Here is a 24792-nt window from a genome sequence, read left to right on the forward strand (position 1 = left end):
TCCGCTGCGAGCCGCAATCTGCCGCAGTGTCTGATTGGCTGTAGTGTGGGTGTGTGCGTGCCATTCAGGCTTCTGGACGCTCGCGCTGTTACCTGTTCTAATCTCTCATTGGCTACATCGAGGTTATCGCCGTCACTACCAGAACACCATTGGTCAAAGATGTGAGCTTTGCTCTTATGGATTGGTCGGTGCCTATGTCATCGCGCATGAATGCGGAAGTCGTGTAGTCTACTGAGTCACCGTTGTATCAGCTGATTCTTTCTGAGTGAGTAACTCGATTGTATTTCATTTTCAAAAATCAAACAAATCGTAAATGTTTCGATGATATGTCATGTGTGGCAAGGTTTCCAATCTAGCTATTGCTTGGCATAACGAATATGACCCTCTTCATGTGTGTTGTATTTGCTTCCCGAGCCCATCTCTCTCATGTGTCCCGTAGCTAAGCTAGCCATCCGCCGGCGTGTGTGGGGCAGGTGTCGGAGTCATGTAGGCTATGAAGGCTCAGTTAGTTTAGCTAGCAAACCTCTCTCTCTGGGTCACTTTCACTTACCACTGATCGATAGAGAGATGGCTAGCATTTGCTGCGTGTTCTTGCATACTTGCTTATTGTTCTGGTGCTGTGCACACAAGTTTGGTTGCTAGCAAACGTTAGTTGCCTAAACGACAAGATCCTCGCCCCTCCCTGAATTTGACAAATGGTTCTAGAGAGATGCTCAGTGAGCGAACGCCCCTCTCCTCCGCCCGGGGCTGCTATTTACCTGAGTAGTATAGTAGTAGTAGTAGTAGTAGTAGTAGTAGTAGTAGTAGTAGTAGTAGTAGTAGTGGTAGTAGTAGTAATAGTAGTAGTAGTAGTAGTAGTAGTGGTAGTAGTAGTAGTAGTAGTAGTAGTAGTAGTAGTGTAGTAGTAGTAGTAGTAGTAGTAGTAGTAGTGTAGTAGTAGTATAGTAGTAGTAGTAGTAGTAGTAGTATAGTAGTAGTAGTAGTAGTAGTAGTAGTAGTAGTAGTAGTATAGTAGTAGTAGTAGTAGTAGTAGTAGTAGTAGTAGTAGTGGTAGTAGTAGTAGTAGTAGTAGTAGTAGTAGTAGTAGTAGAAGTAGTAGTAGTAGTAGTAGTAGTAGAAGTAGTAGTAGTAGTAGTAGTAGTAGTAGTAGTATAGTAGTAGTAGAAGTAGTAGTAGTAGTAGTAGTAGTGTAGTAGTAGTAGTATAGTAGTAGTAGTATAGTAGTAGTAGTATAGTAGTAGTATAGTAGTAGTAGTAGAAGTAGTAGTAGTAGTAGTAGTAGAAGTAGTAGTAGTAGTAGTAGTAGTCTAGTAGTAGTAGTAGTAGTAGTAGTAGTAGTGTAGTAGTAGTAGTAGTAGTGTAGTAGTAGTAGTAGTATAGTAGTAGTAGTAGTAGTAGTAGTATAGTAGTAGTAGTAGTAGTATAGTAGTAGTAGTAGTAGTTTTAGTTTTAGTTTTAGTTTTAGTTTTAGTAGTATAGTAGTTATAGTAGTAGTAGCTGTAGTAGTTGTAGCTATCTATCTAGTAAGCTCACTATAAGCCGAAAAGGACATGTCTTACCTGCCCTCACTGCGCCCGTTATCCGATGTCTAATAATTTATGGTTATTAGTATCATGTTACATTGCATGTTAGTTACTGCACTGGTAGACTCTCATGTCTGAATATTTTGTGTGCATTTGATAATCTAGTAACTGACGGCAGCGTTATGAACATGTAACACAACTCGCAATGATATCTTTCACTCGAGATTTTTCTGCACATTTGAGGGGAAAACTTGAGTGAAGGCTGTAAGGATTGCATCAATTAATGTATTCCCTGCAGTAGGCCTATATAAACACACCTGATTCAGCTTGATATGTTGATTGGCCAGGTATTTTTGTCTCAGTTCTTTTGTTGGGTTGAAACTTGTCCTTTTAACTTAGGCTGCTACTCACTGATCATCAGACTTGTTTTGCAGTCAGGGTCAGGTCATTGCCGAGTAAGGTTTGTTTACTGCTCGGGCCACCTCTGTTTACTGCTCGGGCCACCTCTGTTTACTGCTCGGGCCACCTCTTCTGGCCCAACCAGGCCCAACCTTCTTGGGCAGATGATGATGGGTGAAGTCCGCCGGGAGAGAGGAGATGAGGACAGTGGAAATGTGTAGTGTAGGGATAAAACTAATAACCACATTTCAGCTAAACAATTTGACATCAGATCATGTGGAACTGTTGATACTTAATATAACAACTCAGTTCCTGCTGTTTCAACGTTTGATTCTGCACAGGGATTATTCAGTTCTTGCTGAGATTACTTTTATGACAGGCACTTCAGAGCGAAGGAGCCATGCTATAGGGTCCAGCTGTCAACCCTGATGATGGGCTTAATAATTATTGTATTACTACTAGATATGTTGGCTTAATTGTTTTATTACTGCTAGATGTCATGTTCTATATTTTTGCCCTTTGGCACCATGGCTCTGAGAGTACCAGTAATATCATTGCTTGAAATATTGTTTGTCTGCCAACAGCTTGTGCTTTAGGAAGATCGTAAAGGCCTGTTTGAATTATCAACAAGCATCATTTTATGGAAGAAATCAGTCGTATGGAGATGCTGTAGGCAAATGTAACAAAGCCTTTTCATTTCAAGTGAATGAAGAAGTGAAATTAGCAGTCTGGCCCACACTCTTTGTCACAGGCACGGCCACTCTTACTATAACAGCTTGACGCATGCAGGTGTTTCTATGTTTGAATTTATCACTGACAAAATACAGATAGAGATCATACCAATATGAATAATGTTATCTTCCGTTCAAAGCTATTTGCTTTTGAAAAACAACAAAAGGCTCAGAATAAAATGGCGCTGATGAGTTGAAAACAACAGTTGGTGCAGTGTTTTGACTTAACTCCCATTTTCACTTCAACAGTTTAAATTGTCTTTCACAGGGCTAGGCCTAGTTGTTCTTTTCAATTCTATCTTGCCATCTAGCCTAGTCAGCCGCCACTCTTACAGTACTGTATTTTTCTTCAGAGTATTGATTTATGTTCACTGTGACCACAAAGCGAAGAGGGAGTTTCCAACCATTGGGTATTTCACAGTGTCTTGTTACATCCAGTGCTGAAGTTCACCGATAACGTAATGTGCAGCCTACACTATTTGGAGTAAACCACTGGCCTAATTAACGGTTGTCATGCTGGCTGTAGGAATGCTGTTTGTAAGAAATAGCCTGCTACTGTAATTCAGGTGGAGTCGGATCAGATCCGACATGCGCAAACCTGCTTACAGCTTTTCTAAAGGTGTGGCAATAGGAATGTCAGAGGAGACTGGTAGTAGCTGGGATTACTACTTTTTTTCTTGCATTACTGTATATGCACACATTCCTATCCGGACCATCAGCTTGCCTTTCTCAACCTGGTCACGTTGAGGAATTCCATTCCCTATTGTTGATAATAAAAACAGAAGACGTAGATATGGCTCCCACAAAAAAAAGAGCTTTATAAAGCTGTACTTTGATTGATAGTAAGGAGAGTGGACCTCCCACAGTCCTAGCTGACATGGGACACCCCTGGTCAGCCAAGCTTTAGTGAAGCTGCTGTTCCAGTGGACGGTGGTGAAGTACAGTAGGTGAAACAGAGCCGGGCCGCGTAGCGTGGCTCCCTCGTTCTGAACGGCCTGGCACCGAGTCAGGAACAGAGGGAGGGAGGAAGGAAGGGAGAGAAAGAGAGAGAGAGAAAGAGCAGGAGGGAGGGACGTCATGCACCGGATTACAACCAGAGTGTGTTCGGGAGACAGAGAAGTGCTGCTGCCGCTTTTCAAGTAGCCTATAGTTTCACCCTAACTTTAGAAGGCAAAAAAAAAGTTTTACCAAAGTTAATAGGATACCATTTACACACCAGTTGCATCCAGGTAAGAACTATCAGACTTAAATATGGTATTTTGTCATTTGTATTAGTATAGCCTAATGGTCAGGTTTTTCATGTGTTAGCATAGTGTGCAGAGAGGGGGTGTGTCAGAGTGAGAGAAAATATGGGGAAGTGAGACACCAGAGTGAGCGGACACAAGACCTAGTCATTTAAACTAGTCTGCAAAGAGGGGGAAAGGACACTGGTAGTATGCTAATGTTTGCCTACTTGGCATTGTCTTGGTCTCGCCCAATTTATGTGTTGAACTTTGAGTTGAAGTTCCGTGTTTTGCTCACCACCCCCCAGCTTGCTGGGTTTGTGTGGGTGTGCGGTACGTGTGGGTATGTGTATGTGTGGGTGTGTGTACGTGTGTGCTGTAATAAGCCAAGCACAGTACTTCTACAGTGCTGTGCTGTTATGTAGCCTGATGTATTGAAGGCCTCCAAGGCTGATTTTTTTTTTTTTTAAGGAAATAGGTACACTGTTTTAAGGCTTTGCATGCTATCAATTCAGCATCTTGTTCCGCAATGAATTGTGGCAAATTAAGATTGAGCCTACAGTCCTATTGTTGGGCATATCCACATAATATGCTGTTGAATGTTGATCGTGTGAGTAAGGTTAGACCAGGGCAAGCTGTTAGCCTTTGCTGAGGGGCCCTACCTGCTTTTACCTGGTGCAGCTCATGTTGAGTCAACAGGAACGGCCATAGCGTAGGCGTGCGGCAGGGCTGTGATATTCATTCCTAAACTGCTTCTACCTTCCTTGTTATTGTCCCACCTTATCTCCAAGCGCTCGCTAGGTTTGCGTTTTATTGCCGGTATCAAGATCTCAACTCGTGGGGGAAGCTGAGTTTCCGTTTCCTGTAAAGCGCAGTTCATCCTATTAGAAGAGCCGTCTCCCTGCCTGGGTCGAGGCCTGCATGGCCGCATGCGCCTGCAGAGCTGCACACGTGGAGCGTCTAGTCTGGTCTTTAAACAGACACTCACCAGAGGCTTAGTCTCTGGCCAGGCTGCAGGCTAGATGATCTTTCTGTGTGGGTGTGAATTTCTGTTCGTTATAGCAATCTGCGGGGGCCGACAGGCTTTGGATGAGCACTTAAGACTCGATTCCCAAGGCAAGCTAAGTATAAATACTGAAGCCATTCGAAGCTTCTTTTGTTTTAAACGCACTATGTAGGCTAAGTTACGCTACGCCACCAGACCATTGGCGTACGGGATGGGTTTTTATACGGTACACGTCCGATTAAGCTAATGTTTTCTCGCTTCAGGCCCACCGTGACTGACCAGCGTGTGTTTCTCTCTTTGGCAGGAGCCATTGCTGACACAGCGCAGCCCGGTCGAGGGGAGGAGAGAGGGAGCCGGAGAGCCCAGGGTGCCCGTCCACAACACTGACCGACAGCATGGTGAGCCAATCGCTTTCTATCCACGAGGGAGGGATATGGGCTGTCAAATTTCACTGACTTGTCCCTCCTGTTTGTTCCTGCTACCTTTCCACCCAGCCTCACATCAACACACACACCGCCGCAGTGGGGAAAATGTTATGATTTGTTGGTGCATGCTAAATATTCCGTCTCACCGTACCTAGCACATCATGGACTTGTAGAGGAGGAATATTTTTGCACGCATCATCACATTGGACAGTTTCTCAACGTTACGCAACGTGCTGATGCACGCATGACTCAGATTCAACCAATGAAGCTTTATGCACGGCGCAAGACACGCCCGCCACTCGCTTCTATACATCACACCTAATGAGCTGAAAACAAAAAAGTATTTTTGCCTGTGGTCGCACAGCGCTCCACCTCCGCCACGAACACCTGAGAGGTTGAGAGTGTGTGTGTGCACACCTCCATCTTAAATACCTCCCCCACCAGGGCGTGCATTTTATCTTCCTGTTTGTCTCATTGAGCAGTAGTTACTGTATCAGTAAAAGTTGCTCTGGCCCAGGCAGCAGATGTTGCAGGCGTTTGATGTTGGGAGCGGGGCGGGGCGGGGCGGGGCTGGGCTAGGTGTCCCCTTTTCACCCCTCTTGAACCCTTCTGTCCTGGAGCCCATCCAGACCCAGCATCATGTAGAGCTAATAGGCTCCTCCCACTCACGCCTTACAGCCATATTATCTGACGCCTTGGTGTGTGAGGCAGGCGTGTAGGTCTGATGGGCCAATCAGAGGAGGGTGTGGCTGACCAGCCACTGCGTCACCCAATTGGACCAGTTAGAAAGCAAGCTGATAAAAGTCTGGCCTGGTTTAGTCCATATGTCTGTCTGCACATTTTTTGTGAAAGTCCGGACAGTTAGGTGAGGCTCTACTACACTGTGTGCAGTGTTTGCACAACCTCAGAACAGAGGCCCTCTGGTGGAGATTGTGGTGATGATCCAGTGTGGAACTTCACCATCTCTGCTGTGGTCAAGAAGTCAAGAAGTATGAAGCCCACTATACGTGCTTCAAATCTGGTTTGTTTGGACCGATATGTGCTCAGAATGCAGAGTCCACTAAACTGGTCATTTGTGCTCAAGGGCAGCAATTATGGCTCCACTATAAGGACTCGTTCACCCCAACTCTTTAACAATTATTCTTAAATTGTAAATTCTTTAAACATATACTTAAAAATTCTTAAAATGTGAACTGTAATAAATGGATTGATCATAATTACATTTTTTGTCTGGGGACCCAAAATTGCTCTTACTACCGTTTCCCTTTTATTTATTTAATTTCACCAACACTACATAACAGCCATCAGCTTCAGCTAGGTAACAAAAAGTAGCAGTGACTGGCTGGCCTGCTGGCCATTTGAGCGACATTCTACTTGTTCAATTATATAAACAAGTTTGAATTCCATGCAGAAGGCAGAGAACTCTAAACAGAGCTTGCACTAATGGTTTCTGGGAATTACCTGCGAGACAGAGCCAGGGAAAAGTGTGAATGATATTTTTAACTTCGGTAACTAGCACAGTCTTCACATTTTTCTGGGTTGCCGAACCTGCTAGATCTTACATTCTTACTTGTCAAAATATGTTTATATCAAATGCTAGGTTTGAACAACATCACCATATTGTCTTCATTTTCTGTTTTTGTTATTTCCATGTGATCGTGTCGTGTTATTCATTTTCATCAAACATAAAAAGCTTTGTATTCATTGTTTACGTTGCCTTGGAGAGAGTCCCTATTTGTGTTGCTGGGGAGTTACGTGAGTGTGGGATCAAATGTTCCTTTCTTATCAAAACCTCACAGCAGCTCCTCCTCCCCCTGGGTCAGCATCATGTCTGATTCTGCACAGTGCTGCTACTGTGTGTGTGCGTGTGTGTGTGTGTGCGCGCGTGTGTGTGTGTGCGCGGACATGCACGTCTGCTTGCTTAGCTGTACCGCATAGCATGATCTAATGAGGACGGTGGGATGTAATCCCTTGCGTCATGCTGAAGCCCTCTGTCTGTACATTCCTCTGGGCTGCCCTCTCCCTCTTAACGGATTGGCATTAGATCTCCTGCCACTGAGTGTGCGTGTGTGCGTGTATGTGTGTGCCCGTGCATGTGTGTGTGTGTGTGTGGGGGGGGGGGGGGGTGTGGTGAGAGGTGTGTGCAGCGGAGGAGGGAGGGAGGGAGGGAGGGAGGGAGGGAGGGAGGGAGGAAGGAGGGAGGGAGGGAGGGAGGGAGGGAGGGAGGGAGGGAGGAAGGAGGGAGGGAGGGAGGGAGGGAGGGAGGGAGGGAGGAGGAAGGGAGGAGGGAGGGAGGGAGGGATGTCACTGAGTGAAAAGAAGAGCTCATCGAAGCGCAAGAACTGACCACCGTCAAGCACCGTTTGAGTGACTGAGACCGGAAATGCCAACTGACGACAGTGGGATTTGTGACCCGTGTTTTTCAGGCTGGGTCACGGGGTACTGTCCCTCTGCCTCATGGGCCCGCCCGGGCAACACGGGCCTTTTGTGCGCCAGGAAGCTCTAATTGTCAAAGGGGGACGATGGGCGGACAATGTGCCCACCGAGGCGGTCCAATCAGGAGGGCTGACCCACTCTCCCCCCTCTGAGGTCCTGTCTGCTGGCTCGGTAGACGGCCCATAATGAAGGGAACAGGACCGCCTGACGAATCACCGGAAATCAGAAATGAAGCATTTCGAAAAAGATCCACCTCACGCTCATAACACCAGGCCCTGGGTGTGGCGGGTGGTGGTTTGCAACATCACTCTGAGGTGTGGTCTGTAGATCCCTGAGAGCAAGGCTTGTTCCCCGCAGTTGGGATTGAGGCTAGTAGTCTAACCGGTGTTTGCCAGGAGGCCTTCCCACTGGTAACATATCCGTTTAATCCTGTCTTGTGAAGCAGCATTCATCACTTTCCAGCCTCAGTGTACCATGTTAGCCATGTGCGTAGAAAACAAAACTGGAGGTATTGAGTTCCTGTTGCTGTCGGTTCAGGTTGTTGTGGTGTCAACAGGTTCATATGAGAATGGAAAGGAGGACAAAGGGGTTATTTTACCCAGCTCAACATACCCACAATGCATTGCTGTCCTACCTTAGAGGGGCAGCTAGGCATGAAATGGTGTGTTCAGTCAGTGCGCGCGTGCGCGCGTGTGTGTGTGTGTATGCGTGTATGCGTACATGAGTAAACATGGGTGCTTTTGTGTCACTGCCCCATATGATGTCAGCTGGTTACGTATAGGGTGAAGTCACCTGTGTGTGGGCTTCTTCTGGGGTTCAGGGCCCGAGATGGACTCGTTCCCACGGCCGGACACAAAGACTTTTGGGATTACGGCTCCAGTCAGCCCATAACCACAATCCAGGCTTTGGTGACTGATCTGAGTTGACCCAACACTGTCATCAGAGTTTGACTCTGGTACTCTTCAGGCATTTCCAGCGTGGTTTATGGGTTAGGGTTAGGGTTATGTTCTCTGAGAGGTCTTATGGGGAGACTATGGGGGGGTAGGAGGGGTAGGAGGGGTCAAGTTGTTCCATACAGAACTGCAACGGAAATCCTATCTGTGTTTGCTGGTGCATAAATGCATGCAGGCCTGTATATCAGGGTGGGTGTACCCTGGGGTACTCTGCTCTTATGCCTTTTGGTGTGTGTGTGTGTGTGTGTGTGTGTGTGTGTGTGTGTGTGTGTGTGTGTGTGTGTGTGTGTGTGTGTGTGTGTGTGTGTGTGTGTGTGTGTGTGAGAGAGTGAGAGAGTGAGAGAGAGAGAGAATCTTCACACTCCAGCTGGTTGTGTTCTCTGTCGCACACACACACACACATGTACAGACACACACAAACACACACACACACACCACCTGATATGGCCTCATGAGTCTCTGGCGTTATTTTCGGAAATGAGAGCAGCCAGTTGTTCCAACCGGAGAGAGTCTGAATGTTGACAGGTGGCTTCAGGACGATCGTCCCTATCAGGCTGGGAAGCCTCTCTCTATATCCCAGTGGTGGGGGGGAGGGGGGCGGGGAGGGGGGGGGGGGGTACATTGTGCTCAGCCACAGTGAATCTCTCTGTCAAAGGACTCCTCTGGCTGTAATGGAGAGGGTTGCAAAGCAGGCCCTGAAGGTCGACGGGGGCGTGTCTTTAGGACGCTGTGTGAAAGGGGTCGTTGCGGCTGAGCTGCCGGCGGCTCCGTACAGCGCATCAACGTGATGGAGGGTGACGTGTTCCAACACCACGCATCCTCCTCCTCCTCCTCCTCCTCCTCCTCCCCCTCCCCTGGGTCTCCCACGGCACTCCTCCTCCTCCGTCAGCCATTCACGCTCCAACGCAACGGGCTGCTGCCACGCGATTGGTTGCCCTGGACCCCCGCAGCCCCTCAGAAAGAGAGCCTGGCTTCCCCCCCCCCCCGCCCCGCCCCTCCTCTCCCACACTGTTACGTCATATCCATGCAGCACTCCTGACCACAACCTGACCGGAGGCTGACCACAGGTAGGCCGGCGTGTTGGACGGACATGTTGGGGTTTGGCGGGAAAAACTGTCACCAGAACGTTCTTCCCTGAAGGTTGAAGATAAACAATGGAAAACGGTAGCTGTGTGTAGTTGATATGCGTGTGGCGCCCTGCAGACGTTAGGCAGGGTCTCCTGCTACTCTAAACAGTGGCTGAATTGAAGACGGAAAAACCAAAGCTGACTAGGCCGTCTCCCAATGTCACGACTCGGGGGGGATGGGCCGTGTGTGTACCCCTCTGGCTTAGGGGACACGGTGTGTGCTCTCTCTCTCTCTCTCTCTCTCTCTCTCTCTCACACACACACACACACACACACACACACTCCTCCCCTCCCCTTGGAGATCAGGAGAGTGTAATGTAGTCTTGCACGGTGCAGCGCTGTGCTGCAACTCACTCAGGCAGCACCAAAGAGACCCTAGGAGGAGGGAGGGAGGAAGAGAGAGGGAGGGAGGGAGGGATAGAGGGAGGGAGGGAGGGAGGGAGGGAGAGAGGGAGGAGGAAGTGCTGCTGTAGAATGCTGTGTCACTGGAGCTCTCCGCATAGACTCCCTCGCTCCCTCCCTCCCTCCCCTCATCCATCCATCCATCCATCCATCCATCCATCCATCCATCCATCTTTACCAGCAACACTTCCATATCTATACATCACTGCCCCTGTGATGGCCATATGATATTCTAGAGTGTGAGGCAGGGAGGGACAGGGTCTTGTCTGGGCGGCACGTGTGTGTGTGTCTGTGGGTGGGTGGGTGTGTTTGGGTGGGTGTGTGGGTGGGTGGGTGTGGGTGGGTGTGGGTGGGTTCCTCCTGATACCGAAGTGTCAATACAGGAAACACTTGTGAAAAAGAATGTCTGGTGTGAGCTGATAAATATAGCCATGTGAAGACATGTGAAGCATGTGTGTGTGTGTGTGTGTGTGTCGGCGAATCTCCCCACAATGCGGCGTTGCAGTGCGGCGCCTGCGCCGTGGCCAGAGCATCCTCTGGCTGCCAGAGGGACAGCGTGTGCTCTGAGCCCAGCGGCCGCTGACCAACACACGCTCACGAGGAGATCTCACGGAAGGGTGAACGGAGAGGGAGGGGGAGATGAGGGAGAGAGAGAGAGAGGGAGGGAGGGAGGGGGAGAGAGAGGGAGGGAGGGAGGGAGAGAGAGAGGGGAGAGAGAGGGAGGGAGAGAGAGGGAGGGAGAGAGAGAGGAGGGGAGAGAGAGGGAGGGAGGGAGAGAGAGAGGGGAGAGGGAAGGAGAGAGAGGGAGAGAGAGGGGAGAGGGAGGGAGAGATGGATGAGGGAGGGGGAGAGTGAGGGAGAGGTGGATGAGGCAGGGGGAGAGTGAGGGAGGGAGTGAGAGGTGGATGAGGGAGGGGGAGAGGCAGAGAGGGAGAGAGAGGGAGGGAAGGGTAGAGAGAGAGAGCGCAGCCAACGTCAGCACGTGAGTGTGGTAGAGGGAGGAGATGCGCAGGCAGAGGGCGGAGCTTAGGCATCAGGCAATTCCCTCGTTCTCTCTCGCTCTCCTCTCTCTCCTCCTCACTCGCGGTACCCTCCTTTATTCCTCCGCTCCAGTCAAGTTCGTGCACCTGCTGGCGCTCCCTCCCCTCCCCCCGTTTCTTTTCCTTCATCCCCTCTCTCTCTCTCTCTCTCTCTCTCTCGGCTCATCCAACCGTCTCATTTTGGGTTTGTTGTTTTTCCTGTTCTTCGGGACCATCCGCCTCCTCCGGGCTTTGACTGAGCTACGGGGGGCTTCTCCAGGCACCAGTGTGCTCTCTCCCTCTCCTCCTCCTCCTCTCTGCCCACCCCCGTCCCTGGCCAGCTCCTGGGGCACGTGCCGGTGAGGAGGGGAGGAGGAGGGGGGGGGGGGGGGGGGGGGTTGGAGGGCGAGAGGAGAGGATGGTTCTGCCGGCCCCCGGCGCTCTGCTCGTGCCGCGTCCGCTCCGTAGGCTGCGTGTCTCGCAGGCACAGCCCTGCCTCTCCGCGCCATGAGCCTGGTAGCGAGGGTCTCCTGCTCTATGCTCAACTGCTTTGTAAGTCCTTTTGTCTTTTTTTTTTTATGTGTATATGTATGCATGTATGCACCGGGTGTGTATGTCTTTGTGTGTGTGATTATTTTCCGTGTCTTGCCGGTGTGTTTGACGTGAGCACGCTGCTCCCCATGTGCGGGTGCTTGTTGGGCGGTTGTTGGTGGGGGGGGGGTGGGGTGGGGTGGGGTGAAGCAAGTAACACTGCAGCTGTTAAATAATCAACGTCGCTGAATTAAATCGTCTGTGTTTGATGTGTATGAGAGTGAAACGCTGGGTTTTTACCGCTAGCGACGTTTCTCCGAGCTGCGCTCTATCAAGGACACGGCCACGTGAGCGGGCAGACGGGGAGAGGGGAGGCGTGCCGGGAACGGGGCCCGGAGGACCCTGCGCGTCGATAAGGAGAGAGAGAGCACGCTGCCACAAGGCTGGCTGCTGTCGCTGCTAGCGGCCTTCATGAGGGCTCCTGTACTGAAGAGGAGTGGGCAGACCTGGCCGTGCTCAGAACCGTGGGCAGGACCTACGGCGCAGTAGTGTTCTCCAGCTAACCGAGCCGTGCTCAGCGCTGTGGGCTGGACCCGGTGTTCTCCAGCTAACCGAGCCGTGCTCAGTGCTGTGGGCTGGACCCAGTGTTCTCCAGCTAACCGAGCCGTGCTCAGCGCTGTGGGCTGGACCCAGTGTTGTCTAGCTAAACGAGCCGTGCTCAGCGCTGTGGGCTGGACCCAGTGTTGTCTAGCTAAACGAGCCGTGCTCAGCGCTGTGGGCTGGACCCAGTGTTGTCTAGCTAAACGAGCCGTGCTCAGCGCTGTGGGCTGGACCCAGTGTTGTCTAGCTAACCGAGCCGTGCTCAGCGCTGTGGGCTGGACCCAGTGTTGTCTAGCTAACCGAGCCGTGCTCAGCGCTGTGGGCTGGACCCAGTGTTGTCTAGCTAACCGAGCCGTGCTCAGCGCCGGAGTTTGGACCCAGTGTTCTCTAACTAGCAGTCGTAGCGGACGAGGGTGAGATATAAATAAATGAATGACTAATGTAGAGCAGGCCTGGAGGCCTCAGCGAGCTGTCTGCACCACCGTTCCCCTGACTTGGCTGTATGGAGGAAAAACGTGTCCTTAGCCGTTGGTATTGGTGAGCCCAGGTCAGACCGAGGGGCTCAGGTTGACCTCTGGCCTTTCAACAGGGCTGCCCAACCCCCAGCCTATCCACTGTCACGCGCCGAGCCTTTGGATTGGCTGGGCCCCGGCTTGCGTCGAGGGGATTCTACAGGGTGAAAGAGAGAATGTCACCGATGTCTTTGCCATGGTTACCAGCTCACTGCTTTGAATTTTTACCCCCCCATTGTTTTTCTGAAAGCCATGGATGTTGATTATAGTAGGGTACTTTCATCACCCAGGGATTTGACGGGTGGATGAGAGACAATATAGCTGCTGGCTTTCTCCACCAAACCCCCCCCCCCCCAACCACCCCTCCACCCTGTGGCCTGACTGGTTGAGCACTCCTGATTTACTGTGCGTGTGGACGGACGCTCAGCTGTGTTTTGCTGTCAGTGATTCAGCTGAATCGGCTTTTCTCCTGCATCACTGCCTGTATAATCTAGTATCAACACTCCCCTGTTAACCCTGTTGATCTCACAGCCTCTTCAAGGCTTCGTCAAACTGAGAGTTTTGGACGTCCCAAAAGCCTGTGTTGACAGTGCCTTAAGGCCAATTTATACTTCGTCGTTTTGAAAGTGTCGACAGACAGAAATTACGTCACTGTCGACACTTTTTTGTGCCGGACAGGGGTGTCTTGCACCTACCAAACTGTCTAATGTCGCAGACGCCGTGACTTTTGTCGCACAGCTCTGATTGGATAGCTAGATAGAAGGCACGTTCGTTGCCAAGGATACGCTTTGGCTTCCTTGGTTAGCGGACATCCTAAAATAATGAAAGTGCATTTCCTCGTCCATCTCTCGCATCTGTTGAACAAGCAAGTACTCCCCTTGAATTTCTTGTGTTCTGTTGAGCGGACGAACCAACCACCTTCTCTTTCTTTCCCCCCTCTCTCTCTCTCAACAAAATCAAATTTAAAATCTCTTCTTCCTCCTCCTCTATAATCTTGTCTATTTCAGCCACTGTTGTTTTTCTGTCGACAGACATTTGTCATACGACACTTGTCGACTGAGTATAAATCAGGCTTTAGCCTGTTCAAACCAAAGCCCTGTCTACTCACTCCAAAGCTCCAGTAACTCTCTGCTGTGCCCTCGCACACCTGTGCTCCTCCCACAGCCAGTGTCCTGTTTCTATCCCTCTGCTTTATATTGTCCGTCGTCAAATTGAACCATAAAAAAACCTAATTGCATAAGTGACTGTTTTCCATGACTCAGACACCATTATGGCCCTCTGGCGGCGCTGGTTAAATGAATCAGGAGTGCAACTGGAGCCTGGAGTTTCTGGAGTTCCATCTCCCTGCCCCCTGCTGGAGCCACGCTGGCTCCTGGGCGACCTCTGTTATTGGGCGCCGCCCCACCTTGCCTGTCTGCTCGGGCGGAGGGCTTGTGGTGATGAGAGGTGCCCCTCTGCCAGTGGACCAGCTCTCCGTCATCACAGACTGACTCCTGTTGAAGGGCATCCAGAGAGAGAGAGAGCTGGAAAAACACAGCAGGCTGGTCATACGCTGAGGACAGAGGGACAGGGACTGGGACTGGAGCAGGGACAGGGACTGGGACAGGGACTGGGACTGGGACAGGAGCAGGGACTGGGACAGGGACAGGGACTGGGACAGGGACTGGAGCAGGGACAGGGACTGGGACTGGGACTGGGACAGGGACTGGGACTGGGACTGGGACAGGGACAGGGACTGGGACTGGGACTGGGACTGGGACAGGGACAGGGACTGGGACTGGGACTGGGACAGGGACAGGGACTGGGACTGGGACTGGAGCAGGGACTGGGACTGGGACAGGGACAGGGACTGGGACTGGGACTGGAGCAGGGACAGGGACTGGAGCAGGGACTGGGACTGGAGCAGGGACTGGGACTGGAGTAGGGACAGGGACTGGAGTAGGGACAGGGACTGGAGCGTCACCTCCGGCCCTGTCTCACATGCCCAGCCGTAATAGAGTAATAATTGAAATAGGATTCTCTCACCTTCCATAGTGGCACCCAGACGCTCTGCTGGAGTGGCCTGTTTGGAGAAAAAAAATTATATCAGTTAGTTTGTATGGAGGGGTCTATTCAGACAGGGTTGAGCCAGGTGACCTGAGTTCACAATGAGGTACCTTCATCCATCATCAGGCCCCAGGAGAAACATGGCCAGTCAGCATGTCTTGGAGGAAGGAACACATCAACTATTGGGGGAATTAGCTTATTTGACATCCCCGGAGTTAGATAAGAAGATGCATACCATTCTCTTCTCTGTGCGTGCAGTAGGAAGCACTGAGCCCTGTTAGAGCAGCTAACAGAATAACAAATAATCTCAGCTCAGTTATATGGCTTCGTTTGTTTGGGTTAAGTTTAGTATGAGTATGTGTGCTTTAGCAGAAGATCTGCTTCTTTTTACTCTTGAGCTCTGCGCACAGAACCCTTCTTTACTAACACCTCTGAAGCACAGCTCAAGTCTCCGAAATGAAGTAATACAACTCTCATAAAACTCTGAAATACAGTATTAACGCCATCGGTGTGAGAGGGGGGGGTGTGATGGGTAGAACACGGCCTCTGAAATACAGTATGAACACCATCAATGGGAGAGGGGGCGAGGTGATGGGGAGGTGAGTATATGATTGGGAGAGGGGGAGGGGGGGGTGATGGGGAGGTGAGTATATGATTGGGAGAGGGAAGAGAGGTGATGGGGAGGTGAGTATATGATTGGGAGAGGGAAGAGAGGTGATGGGGAGGTGAGTATATGATTGGGAGAGGGGGGGAGGTGATGGGGAGGTGAGTATATGATTGGGAGAGGGAAGAGAGGTGATGGGGAGGTGAGTATATGATTGGGAGAGGGAAGAGAGGTGATGGGGAGGTGAGTATATGATTGGGAGAGGGAAGAGAGGTGATGGGGAGGTGAGTATATGATTGGGAGAGGGGGGGAGGTGATGGGGAGGTGAGTATACGATTGGGAGAGGGGGGGGGGTGATGGGGAGGTGAGTATATGATTGGGAGAGGGGGGGAGGTGATGGGGAGGTGAGTATATGATTGGGAGAGGGAAGAGAGGTGATGGGGAGGTGAGTATATGATTGGGAGAGGGAAGAGAGGTGATGGGGAGGTGAGTATATGATTGGGAGAGGGAAGAGAGGTGATGGGGAGGTGAGTATATGATTGGGAGGGGGGGGGGTGATGGGGAGGTGAGTATATGATTGGGAGAGGGGGCGAGGTGATGGGGAGGTGAGTATATGATTGGGAGAGTGGAGGGAGGTTATGGGGAGGTGAGTATATGATTGGGAGAGGGGAGGGGTGATGGGGAGGTGAGTATATGATTGGGAGGGGGGGGGTGATGGGGAGGTGAGTATATGATTGGGAGAGGGAAGAGAGGTGATGGGGAGGTGAGTATATGATTGGGAGAGGGGGGGAGGTGATGGGGAGGTGAGTATATGATTGGGAGTGGGGAGGGGTGATGGGGAGGTGAGTATATGATTGGGAGAGGGGGGGAGGTGATGGGGAGGTGAGTATATGATTGGGAGAGGGGAGGGGTGATGGGGAGGTGAGTATATGATTGGGAGTGGGGAGGGGTGATGGGGAGGTGAGTATATGATTGGGAGAGGGGGAGGGGTGATGGGGAGGTGAGTATATGATTGGGAGAGGGAAGAGAGGTGATGGGGAGGTGAGTATATGATTGGGAGAGGGAAGAGAGGTGATGGGGAGGTGAGTATATGATTGGGAAAGGGAAGAGAGGTGATGGGGAGGTGAGTATATGATTGGGAGGGGGAAGAGAGGTGATGGGGAGGTGAGTATATGATTGGGAGGGGGGGGGGGTGATGGGGAGGTGAGTATATGATTGGGAGAGGGAAGAGAGGTGATGGGGAGGTGAGTATATGATTGGGAGAGGGAAGAGAGGTGATGGGGAGGTGAGTATATGATTGGGAGAGGGGAGGGGTGATGGGGAGGTGAGTATATGATTGGGAGAGGGAAGAGAGGTGATGGGGAGGTGAGTATATGATTGGGAGAGGGAAGAGAGGTGATGGGGAGGTGAGTATATGATTGGGAGAGGGGGGGAGGTGATGGGGAGGTGAGTATATGATTGGGAGAGGGAAGAGAGGTATTGGGGAGGTGAGTATATGATTGGGAGAGGGGGGGAGGTGATGGGGAGGTGAGTATATGATTGGGAGAGGGGGGGAGGTGATGGGGAGGTGAGTATATGATTGGGAGAGGGGGGGAGGTGATGGGGAGGTGAGTATATGATTGGGAGAGGGGGGAGGTGATGGGGAGGTGAGTATATGATTGGGAGAGGGAAGAGCGGTGATGGGGAGGTGAGTATATGATTGGGAGAGGGGGAGAGGTGATGGGGAGGTGAGTATATGATTGGGAGAGGGGGGGGGGTGATGGGGAGGTGAGTATATGATTGGGAGAGGGAAGAGAGGTGATGAGGAGGTGAGTATATGATTGGGAGAGGGAAGAGAGGTGATGGGGAGGTGAGTATATGATTGGGAGAGGGAAGAGGTGATGGGGAGGTGAGTATATGATTGGGAGAGTGGAGGGAGGTTATGGGGAGGTGAGTATATGATTGGGAGGGGGGAGGTGATGGGGAGGTGAGTATATCATTGGGAGAGGGAAGAGGTGATGGGGAGGTGAGTATATGATTGGGAGAGTGGAGGGAGGTTATGGGGAGGTGAGTATATGATTGGGAGGGGGGAGGTGATGGGGAGGTGAGTATATGATTGGGAGAGGGGGGGAGGTGATGGGGAGGTGAGTATATGATTGGGAGAGGGAAGAGAGGTGATGGGGAGGTGAGTATATGATTGGGAGAGGGGGGAGGTGATGGGGAGGTGAGTATATGATTGGGAGAGGGAAGAGAGGTGATGGGGAGGTGAGTATATGATTGGGAGAGGGGGGAGGTGATGGGGAGGTGAGTATATGATTGGGAGAGGGAAGAGAGGTGACGGGGAGGTGAGTATATGATTGGGAGAGGGAAGAGAGGTGATGGGGAGGTGAGTATATGATTGGGAGAGGGAAGAGAGGTGATGGGGAGGTGAGTATATGATTGGGAGAGTGGAGGGAGGTTATGGGGAGGTGAGTATATGATTGGGAGGGGGGAGGTGATGGGGAGGTGAGTATATGATTGGGAGAGGGGGGGGGTGGGGAGGTGAGTATATGATTGGGAGGGGGGGGTGATGGGGAGGTGAGTATATGATTGGGAGAGGGAAGAGGTGATGGGGAGGTGAGTATATGATTGGGAGAGGGGGGGGGTGGGGAGGTGAGTATATGATTGGGAGGGGGGGGTGATGGGGAGGTGAGTATATGATTGGGAGAGGGAAGAGAGGTGATGGGGAGGTGAGTATATGATTGGGAGAGGGGGGGAGGTGATGGGGAGGTGAGTATATGATTGGGAGAGGGGGGGAGGTGATGGGGAGGTGAGTATATGATTGGGAGAGGGAAGAGAGGTGATGGGGAGGTGAGTATATGATTGGGAGAGGGAAGAGAGGTGATGGGGAGGTGAGTATATGATTGGGAGAGGGAAGAGAGGTGATGGGGAGGTGAGTATATGATTGGGAGAGGGGGGGAGGTGATGGGGAGGTGAGTATATGATTCATCACACTGAACCGGGACCACTGGTTTGACTACTTGCCGATTCAGCCCCCGCAAGCGCTTCCTATCCTCCTCTATCCCCTCATCTCCTTCTCCATCACACTCTCCTTGTCTCCATCCTTTTCCTACTCTTCTTGTCATTCTATATATCTCTTCTCTCTACCTCTTTCTCTCTGTCTCTCGGCCTCTGTCCTGTTTTACCCCTGACACTGTGCAGATGTGACTTTAATGCTTTTGTGTGTGAGGACATGCTGCTCATTGGAAGCCATGTGCATAATTGATGTTTCTGCCTCAGCACTTATTTGAGCAAGACTGGACGGAAGTCAAGTTTATTTGCCACGTACATATCATAAAGGTATAATGTGCAGTGAAATGTTATTGCTAGGTAAGTGTGCTTAAAACTAGAGTAAAGAAGTAAAAAATATTTTTTATACAAATACATATTAATTTACTTCATTTTTATATACAATATATAACAATATACTGTAGCAAAATACAGGAATGGGATGAGTTGGATATACGTGGATGAATTTACAGATGGTAAGAATACAAAGATACAGATCAATTTATCTATTTAACTTGATTGTAGTAAGTGTTTAAGTAAAGTAAGAATTTAAAGATACAGATGAATCGCACAATTGAGTTAGATAAGTAGGCTATATGTCTGGCTAGGGGTGCTCCGATTCCACTAAGCCACGATCCAATTCTGGGGTCACGATTCTCAATTCCAACGATTCTCAATTCCAGAATCTAGAATGGATTCTCAATTCTCATAGGATTTTCTACAAAGACGGATTTTAGGATCTACTCCAGTCCGCTGTGTGCTAAGAAAGTGGAATATAGCAGAATAAAGTGTATAACATTATGTAGTATTACAATAACACACAAAGGCAAGTCTAAGACAAAAATGTATTAATGGCATGCTGAACTAAAGTATTACAGTCATGAACTTTAAACCTCCAGTATTTCTCAATTCAATCATTGACCATGCTGAACTTTAATAAAACAAGGAAAGTATTTCTCTTCAACATCAAGTATTTCTCAATTCACAGTTCGTTTGCTGAACTTAAATAAAACTCAAATATTCTTAAGTCAAAGTGCTGTCAAGGCAGGGTTTTTCCTGCATAGAGAATTACGAGGCGGCCGCCTCCGTCAAATTTTGTGCCGCCTCCAACTCTCGACAAAAAAACTAAGACCTGCCAACCTGCACACATTTTGCGTAGTAGGTACTCATTTCGTTTTCCATTCATTTATGTTGTAAACATGTAATCTGTGCGACCTTGAAATATAATTGGGAGTGCATAATTGTTTTGGTGTGACCTGTTTTCCATTCAGATGATTCACTAGTTAAGCACACTCATGTGGTGTCGTTCGTGGCAGCGGTGAAAACCAAAGTTATCCTCTCATGACTTAAACGCCTAAACAGCCATATCTTGACTTAGGAGGGTCGCAGAAACACGAGATTCAGACTGGGACAAAGCTCTCGACTTCACGAATACATCAACATGCATCATGCATCTGGTTATAGAACAGACAATGCTTTCTCTATGGGAGTGTGGAGTCTCTTCTCCATCCAGTGACATAAAACCTCAGGTCTACTGTGTAGCCTACAGTACAAGTTTGGCCTGACAATCTACATTATAGTCACAGTGCCTTGATATGCCCTCACAAATGCTCTAGGCTGTTTGCTATTTAGAAATAAATAAACACAATGGAGTCAGATTATGTAGGCTAATATAGTTAAAGGTATAATATGTAGTATGTGGATTATTTCCCCCATCTAGTGTCTAAAGATAAGAACTGCAACAACACAACGTATTGGTTGCCAATATGCCAGAGAATGCACTGTTTCAGTCATACTGTGATAAGATCTTCACTCCGAGAGGAACATGACGTTACACTAATCAGTAATCACAATCAAGTATTTCAGAGTGCCATGTAATAAGTTATGTTAGATGCTGTAGTGTGGAGATAACGTTAGGTCTGGCTATGCAGATTCCAATAAAGATAACGATAGCTAGTTAGCTATCTTACCGTTCTAGTAGAATAGTAGCCATGTCACCATGCGATTTTATCCCATGAAACTCCATAAACTCTGTCCAACGAGCAAAGGCTGGCCCGATATTTATCCGATTCGGTCACTGAGCTTTTGAGATTCGTATCGCACGGTTCGCCGGGGCTTAGGCGGAGAAGTAGGACGACAAAACTCGTTTAGCTGAAAAGAGTGAGCGGAAGTGGACGGAAAAGCTGCCGTTTTATAGTCGCACACACACTTGATGCTAACCAACATCTATAATGCTGCTAATTCATGGAAGTATAACGTTTGCTGGCTACTGCTAATCTCACAGTGGTGAAGCTAGAATAGTACCTGGCAACCCTGCGCGCAGTACCAACGCTGTAATACTATTGGCTGGTATGATATCAACAGAGTGTCATTGTCGGGCCGTCAAAATTTCATAATGTAATAATTTCAGACAAAATATAATTTTTTGGAAAAGCATTACTTTTACTCTGCAGCCTTCGCAAAGCCCTATGGATGTATTCTTTTTTATTTATTTTTTATTTTAATCCACATATAACATATTATACCTTTAAGCAGACAAGCTAATAAAGCACACATTAGTTAGAAAATTTACCAGAATGCAGGAAATGAAGCTTTTGATGCCCCAAATTTTCTGTGGGAGGACCCCCAGACCTTGCAATTGCAATTCTTGCAGATGGTATGAGTCATGTCAAGTCATGTCATGTCCAAGTCATGTCATGTCCAAGTCATGACATGTCATGTCCTTCTTGCCTGATAGAAAGCAGAAGCCCCAGTTTGTTCAAATTCCTGTCTTCAGCTTTCTTCAGCAGAACATTAACAGACACCAGTGACCACTCGGTGAGTTTCCTGTCTTTGAAAATGAGAAGTGATTTTGAGATCCATCGAGTGTGTTAGTGGCAACGGGCTATATCTCGAGAGTGCACCGTTTGACATAACTTTGATATGGGCCGTTGTTTATGATTGTAAATAACCTTTAACATGGCTTATAATGCAAAATTCCGAACCTGTCCTTTAACCCCAGTTACCACCCCCTTCCAGAGGGACATTATCAGACACCCTCATACCTGCTTGGCATGCAGTTGAAAAGAGAAACATCATAGGGGAGCTTGCCAATGTGTGAGATAGTCATAACCAGCGATGGCTGGACAAGTATCACACAGGATCAGTATATTATAGTGACAGTCCACTATACAAATTAGGGATGCACGATAAATATCGGACAGATAATTATCGGGCCGATATCAGGAATTATGACGTCATACAGATAGTAACGGCCCGTCGTAAACTTCCCCTGCAGAGAAGCCCGGTGTAAATAAACACTTTACTAAGGCTAATGTTTACATTTTCTATTCATTTGAAAGAGAGAGAGTTTTGTTTCCATTACTTTATGGAGCCCAACAACCTAGCATCTGCACTGAATTGTTTATCTGCTAAGAAGAGTGATTCACTAGTTCATTCACTGTTCAGGGAAATACAGAGGACCTGGACCAGTTTATTTGGCGAAAAAAAAAAAAAATCTTGGTTTTTGTTTTGTTAATAGTAGTGATGATATTTGGTTAGGACAAAGCTACTGTTTTATTAAATCCACCTTTGTTTACCAGTCTTTCTTACCTCCAGGAGAAAAAACTACAGGTGAATCTAAATTTTAAAATGAATACATATAAATATATTATCAGTTATCGGTATCGGTCTTGAGAAGCAGGAAGTTATTGGTATCGGCTTGAAGAAAATAATAATCTCTAATATAAATGAAGGCCAACTGAGACAAAGTCCCATCGACCCAGGAAGTGTATGATTCCCAGAGTGGTAGAGTAGTATCGATAAGTATTAGTATCGTTAAGCAATATCGGTATCGATACCGGTATCGATAAAATCCTAACGATATCCATCCCTAGTCCCTCCCTTCAAAGACTGTCCACTCTGCACCATAACTATTCTCTACACTGGCTCCCTGTAACTGCGGACGTCCGGTTTGAGACTCTGGTGCTAGTCTACAGGGCAGTGATGGGAACAGCTCCTTCCTACGGTCGCTCCAGGACTGACATCCCCAGCCCAACCACTATGCTCTGCTCCATTGAGGCGACTGGTTGCCCCGTCGCTCCGAGGCCCCTGCGGCCGATGCCCTGGTCACAGCTCTTTTCTGTGCTGGCCCCACAGTGGTGGAATAAACTCCCTGCTGACGTCAGGACAGCAGAGTTGCTGCCCATTTTTTGCCGCAGGCTGAAAACTCCCTGACCCTGCCTTTTGGCAATTATTATTTATTTGTATTTGGTTTTTCACTTTTACTGTAGCACTTATGCTCTTAGATGCTGGTTTAGAAAGTAGATGCACTTATGATTTTTCGCTTCTGATAATTCTCTTGACTACCTACAGTACGTTGAATGCACTTACTGTAAGTCGCTTTGGATAAAAGCGTCTACTAAATGACTAATGTAATGTAACAAGTTTTTCTAATCTGAAATGGTCTTAATCCAGCCTCAAAACCAGTGTCATGATATCGTGCCCCTGCATGATGATGGCGTGCAGGATGAAACATTTTAGAACTCACAAAAGGAAGATTGTTGTATCCATAGCAACTAGACCTTTATCTGGTCCTTTGTCTATGGTGACATTTGTCTAGTCTCAATTCCTCTGCACTTCCTTCTGTCATTCATGTCCTCTCTGTCAATCTCTCTCTCTCTCACTCTCTCACTCTCTCTCTCTCTCTCTCTCTCACCCTCTCACCCTCTCACTCACTCTCTCTCTCTCTCCCTCCCCCTGTAACCCCCATGCTCTATAATCCCTGGCAGAGGGGTCTCTCACTGGCAGGCTGAGGGATTACAACCACCATTGTTTTAGCAGATTAAAAAGAGCACAGGCCCCTTTCACCTCTGCCGAGGTATTAGCTGTGCCGTGTCAGAGCAGCGGGGTTCCACTCACAACCACTTTGCAGGAGTTACTGTTCTTTTGGGACAGATTTGATGCAGGCGTGTCGAGGGAGACGGATGCTGGGTACGCCAGTGGCGTTCTGGGTGGGGGCCGGGACAGATGGGGGAGGGGGCGCGGGCTTTCGGAGGAGTGACGAAGCAGTTCTCCGTCTTCCTGGCCGGCGACGTCAGAGAGCCCTTCCTTTTTTTTGGGGGGGGGGTCTTTTTTCTTCATTAAAGCTGATTGTATCCAGGTAGAAAAGGCTGAGACACAATGAAGAATGTTTGTTTGCGTGTCTGCCCGTGCCCTCTCTAGCTGTGCTGGCGCAGGGTTGTCTCACTTAACGAGCCGTATGAGATCATCAGATTGTCAGATGGGTGTCTGCAGGTGTGAGGTTCACGCTGCACTGATGATAAGCTAAACCCAGACTACTGACTGCTAGACACTCTGCTCTCTCTCTTACCCAGACTACTGCCTGCCTAGCAGACACTCTGTCTTTCTCTCTCTCTCTCTTTCTCTCTCTCTCTTATTGTTCCCTTCTTTTGTTCCCTTCTTTTACTTCTTTCTGTCTCATCCTCCCCTAATATCAACTCCTCCCCCAACTGTTAATCCCAAAACGGGTCTGTCTGGCCATGCCGGGAACAGCCTTTTGAAGCTGGTTCTGTTCATTCTAAATTTAGAGACAGTGGTGCTTCCGGTTAACATCAAAGCGTCAGTGTCATCCCACCTGTCAGTGTACTGGAGTCAAGCTGCTGTCAGAGGACTTTATGTGCAGTACTAGCAGAGGTCGGGCCAAGTGTTTGTTTTTTTAATTTTATGAAAGTACACTCTGTGCTAGCTGGCCTCAGCACAGGAGAGTGCAGCGTTAGGACCGGGGACCAATTGAATGGAGTGTCCAACTCAATGTTGCCATGTCATCTACGGAGCGAGTCGTGTGTGTGTGTGTGTGTGTGTTTGCGTGTGCGTCCGTGTGTGCGTGCGTGCGTGTGTGCGTGCGTGCGTGTGCGTGTGCGTGTGTATGTATTAAATCTCAGAGGGTACTCTGCACTGCAGCAGTATGTCAGTCTGTAGCCAAATTTATAGTTCCCGTCTGGCACCTCCTGGCAAACGTTATCCCTCCAGAATACCCAATTCCCCGGTGGCATTCTGGTTGCTACCACACCGTGGCTGCGGGGGTCCGCCTGTCTGTCTTTGAGCTGCCCCTTCCGGGTGTCACCGGCCGCCACTGATGGATTGGCACTGCCACGGTGCCCCCCGGTGTCAGCAGAGAGATTGATGGTCAGACAGCTGGCGAGCTCATTGCTTATATAAGAGGGGTCACAGTTGCACTTTGGCTCAAGG

The 24792-nt window shown here is 49.1% G+C and overlaps 1 protein-coding gene across 1 annotated transcript in view; it reads left to right on the forward strand.

Moving 5' to 3' along the window:
• Positions 1-5191: 5191 nt before the first annotated feature.
• mtmr4 (myotubularin related protein 4) overlaps positions 5192-24792 on the forward strand; it is a 44795-nt gene continuing 25194 nt past the window's right edge. The window contains exon 1 of the mRNA XM_084450104.1: positions 5192-5280. Coding sequence (XP_084306230.1) covers positions 5278-5280 — 3 coding nt within the window. The 5' untranslated portion in view covers positions 5192-5277. The remainder of the gene's footprint in view (positions 5281-24792) is intronic.

The sequence above is a fragment of the Borostomias antarcticus genome, assembly GCF_949987555.1.
Source record: "Borostomias antarcticus genome assembly, chromosome: 15".
In the NCBI taxonomy this organism is placed as follows: domain Eukaryota; kingdom Metazoa; phylum Chordata; class Actinopteri; order Stomiiformes; family Stomiidae; genus Borostomias; species Borostomias antarcticus.